Genomic DNA, 4777 nt, shown 5'->3' on the forward strand with positions numbered 1-4777 from the left:
TTAAAAATGAGCCAATTGGGATGTGTTGCTCATCAGGAAAAGTGAAACTTCCAGAAATTGAAACACCGCCGGAACCATTGCACGGCCTCCTTATTGGTACTGATCCAAATTCTTCGCTGTTCTTGCGTTCAATTCGGCAATTCAATTCATGTTTTCAAATGACATCGTTCGGAGCAACGGAAATAGTTAAAAATACTGCTGGCAAATGGTCAACAATTTAATTCCACATTCAAAATCAAAAGCCAAATTTACCACAAAGTCGGCTCATTACTACCAATGCCAAACGAACCTTATAAATTTTTACAAATTTACTTTATGGGTGGCGAGGACTCTGAACGGGCACTCGCCAATCGCGTGAATACACGTTGCAACTATAATCACCTCAATTCACCATTTGCAACGCGCATTGTCAGCGAGCTGGACGCTCTGTTAAATGAGCACAACGAATTGTTGAAATTATTCAAATCACATATGCATAAGCTTCAAAGTGACAATCACGCTATTTTCATCAATCCTGATAGAACACCAGCTGGAGGGCATATACGTCGATTCAACGCACCTGTTGTTGACGACGTGGCTGGAATCATGGTTGGCGACCATACAGCTACGCGACAAATCGTGATTCGAAGAAGAAATAATTCTCTTCAGTCCATTCCTGATACCCATCGTTTATATGATGCTCTCCAATATCCACTCATTTTTTGGAAGGGACAAGACGGATATTGCATAAACCTTAAGCAACGAGATCCGGTAACAGGTAATTCATTTATTAAGAATATGAAAACTCTTCAATTAATACATGGATATCTATTTTTTATACCCAAGCTTTAAGAGTAGTAAAAGATTTTGCTCAACCTTTTGCCATCCATCTAAATTACTTTTACATTGAATGTTTTCGTAGTATGCCAGCTTTCGTTTTTCATTTATAAATCACTCAAATGTATAATGCTTAACAAATAGACTGTAATTTATACTTAACTGCAACTCAGCAATAGAGTTAAATAGAATTTAACATAGTAATAAGACGTTCAACATATCCAAAGACATCTACTTCAAGGGTTTAACTTGAATTTCAGCAATAAAATTACCAACCGCAATTTTAATTTTTCAAAAGCGGGCACAGCGAAGCGTGGCAGGGCATGTGAACATGCGCGTTCAAACGCTTCAGGATCCATCCGCCGAAACTTTTTCGAAACAGCTATTAGATATTGGCAATGGGAAAGTTGCCGTACATGAAAATACTGGATCAATAAAATTACCAACCGGTTTTTGCACGATCGTCCACTCGCAAGATGTTCTCATCGACTGTATATTTCCCGATGTACACACACAATATATAAATCTTGAGTGGCTGGCAGAAAGAGCCATTTTAGCAGCGAAAAATGTGGACGTTCATGGATTAAATTTCAAGATACAACAATTGTTGCCAACAGACTCTGTGTCATACAAATCTGTTAATACAGTTTGCAATACTATCGAAGCTGTAAATTACCCAGTAGAATTTTTGAATTCCTTGAATTTGCCAGGCATGCCACCGCACCACTTACAATTGAAAGTAGGATCTCCGGTGATTTTGCTCCGTAATTTGAACCCACCACGGCTGTGCAATGGCACACGATTGGTTATTAAAAAATTAATGAAGAACGTGATTGAGGCCACCATTTTAAATGGCAAGTTTCAAGCTAAAAGGTAACACGAAATTCTTTGACTGTTAGGCGTTACGAAGTTCGCCGGGTTTGCTAGTTTATTTATAAATATGGGCGGATATAAATATATATGTCCGCACAATAATGGCCGGAAAGAATTATATATAATTTATAAATATGGACGGATATATATGTGGGCAAAATAATGACCGGAAGAAATTATATGTATCTTTATTTATAAATATGGACGGGTATATAATTAGGCGAAAAAAAGGAATCGGAAATAATTTGATTTGAATTTGGCGCGCTTGAGCCGCCTATCGATATCACGACTCGACTCACGTGTCACCACTACTCCGAAAACAGCTGTCGGCCGCTGCTTATATATGTGGTTTTTGGTTTTGTTGTTTAATTATGTTAATAATTTTTTTTGTAGTTGTGCGGAGAAAAAAAACGCTTTTACAAACCGCGAGTGTTGTGCGCGAAAGCAAACAAAACAAACGATCAGTGCATATGGACGAATGCTTTGATCTATGTACATGCGTAAGTACACAGGTGAGTATACAGATATGTATGCACACGCGTTGTTCACAAAAAAACGTAAGTGATTTGTCATTTAATTGGATGTGGGTTCCTCTCCCCTCCTTTTTTTTGTGTTAAATCAATGCGTGACACCGAAATGGATGTGTTGTGGATATGTACATATGTGCAATGTATGACTATGTAAGTATGTATGTACATATGTAAGCAAGTGCACCGGTTTTCAAGGACGCGCGTGAGGAAATTAATTTCGCAATCAATTCGAACGCGCAAGAAATCGCGGTGCATACGTTAAGTGCTATTAAAAAATATTTTTTTTTGCCTTTTGTGTTGTGGTAAATGTGAGAATGAATTATATGTATATGGATCTGTACTATGCGCGTACATCAACAGATGACGATGTATGTATGTAAGTAGATACGCGCGTGCGGAAATTAGCTTGGCATGAAAATAATTATTCGAACACATAAGAAAACGCGGTGAACACTTTGATTATTTTGTTATAACACTTTAATATTTTTTTTTTTTGTTTTTTAAACTTTTACGCGGAGTTGGCAAACAGCTGTGGAAACTACATGTACATGTGAATGCATATATAAAAAAGTGGAATTGGACAAGTGCGAGGAAAAGACATAAATGAAAAGGGTAATCGTGGAATGTAAAACGAGAACGTTGGATAAACACGCTAAGGATTAGGAACTGCCATGTAACCTTGGAACAGGTCAGGTATGTACATACAATATATAAAAGTGTGTAGGTCGCTATGGAAAAGCGGGAAACCTCACACTTTTATTAGTATGTAGGCAAATGAAATGAATAATGAAATTTTTGTACTTATCAGGAATCCCGCCGATTTCTTTAAGCGATATGTCCAGACACACACGAGATGGCTGTGTGTTGAACAGATTTACAAATCGAGAAAAAGGAGAAGAACGGGTGTCCGGGTTAAAATCTCGTCTTAGAATAAATGGCGATGCCCATGGGAAAAATCAAGTCACTCCTCCTGGTGTGACCGTAGATGCCGAGGATCAAAAAACCCTCCTCACTCCTCCCTGCTCTTCGCCGCTCACTGCTGTTCACCCGGTGGCGTGAACTGGTACAATAAATAAAGTAGCAAACCAACCTACAAAAAGGCAAAGAGAAAGTAATAGTAGAATTAGCAAAATGGACACATCGGATTTTCATCACAATGCCTCGGAACAATCGGAAGAAGAGATAGGGACAAGTCCTTCACCAGAATAATAATGAACAATAAACCTTTGAAATGTGTAGTCACCTCAGGATCTTCAATAAATATAATATCCGAAAACTTTTTTAATTTCAAAACCCATTTAGGAGATTCGAAAATTCACATGATTGAAGGAGCAGTAGAATTAAAAGAAATTTTCTTGCACCCAGCAAACTTTGTCCAACAGAACAAAAATTTTATATCCATAAATTTTCAAATTTTAATTTAAACACTGAAAAAAACACAAATCTTAAAAAAGTCTTGTGCGAATTCAATTACATTCAGTACCGCGAAGATGAAAATTTGACTTTCACGAGTACAGTGAAAGTCATGGATGAAATTCTCGACAAACTGGGAAAATGCCAATACTTTACCACCATTGATTTAGCTAAGGGATTTCCACAAATCTTAAAAAAGTCTTGTACGAATTCAATTACATTCAGTACCGCGAAGATGAAAATTTGACTTTCACGAGTACAGTGAAAGTCATGGATGAAATTCTCGACAAACTGGGAAAATGCCAATACTTTACCACCATTGATTTAGCTAAGGGATTTCATCAAATTCAAATGGATCCTGAATCTATTGCGAAAACACACGTATGCCATTCGGTCTTAAAAATGCCCCGGCAACATTCCAAAGATGCATGAATAATCTTTTGGAGGTCCTTAATTATAAGGATTGTCTTGTCTATTATAGTGTACTCCACTTCATTGGAGGAACACATACTGAGTGATAACTCAGAAAGGTATTTAACAATCTAAGAGAAGCTAGTCTTAAACTTCAACTCGATAAACGCGAATTTTTGAAAAAGAAACCCCAAAAAAAATAAATCCTGCCTAGGATTATGCGGATTCTTCCAGAAATTCATATCAAACTCTGCACATATTGCAAAACCTTTAACTCTTGGTTTAAAGAAAGGAGATATAATTAACATAAACGACCCACATTATATTTCATCCTTTGAAAAATTAAAATATCTTCTTATGAGCGACACCGTACATGCATACCCCGATTATAAAAAACCATTTTTCCTAACCACAGACGCTAGCAATATAGCTTTAGGTGCGTTCATCTCACAAAACCATAGACCTATTTTTTACGCAAGCAGAACGTTGAACGAACATGAGATCAATTATTCAGCTATAGAAAAAGAATTACTAGCAATAGTTTGGGCAACAAAGTATTTCAGACCATACCTTTTCGGTATAAAGTTCGAATTTCTAAGCGACCATAAGCCTTTAGTATAGCTCAGCAATATAAAAGAACCAAATATGAAACTTCAACGATGGAGAATAAAACTAAATGAGTTTGATTACAAAATTAAATATTTACCCGTCAAAGAAAATGACGTAGCAGATGC

The 4777-nt window shown here is 36.8% G+C and overlaps 1 protein-coding gene across 1 annotated transcript; it reads left to right on the plus strand.

Moving 5' to 3' along the window:
- The first annotated feature begins 225 nt into the window (after nt 1-225).
- Nucleotides 226-1745, plus strand: LOC124461237. The gene is made up of 2 exons (XM_047012791.1): nt 226-757; nt 1077-1745. The coding sequence occupies exons 1-2, from the start codon at nt 277-279 to the stop codon at nt 1691-1693; spliced, it is 1098 nt and encodes a 365-aa protein (XP_046868747.1). The 5' UTR covers nt 226-276; the 3' UTR covers nt 1694-1745.
- Nucleotides 1746-4777: the final 3032 nt, after the last annotated feature.

The sequence above is a fragment of the Drosophila willistoni genome, unplaced genomic scaffold (assembly GCF_018902025.1).
Source record: "Drosophila willistoni isolate 14030-0811.24 unplaced genomic scaffold, UCI_dwil_1.1 Seg283, whole genome shotgun sequence".
In the NCBI taxonomy this organism is placed as follows: Eukaryota; Metazoa; Arthropoda; class Insecta; order Diptera; family Drosophilidae; genus Drosophila; species Drosophila willistoni.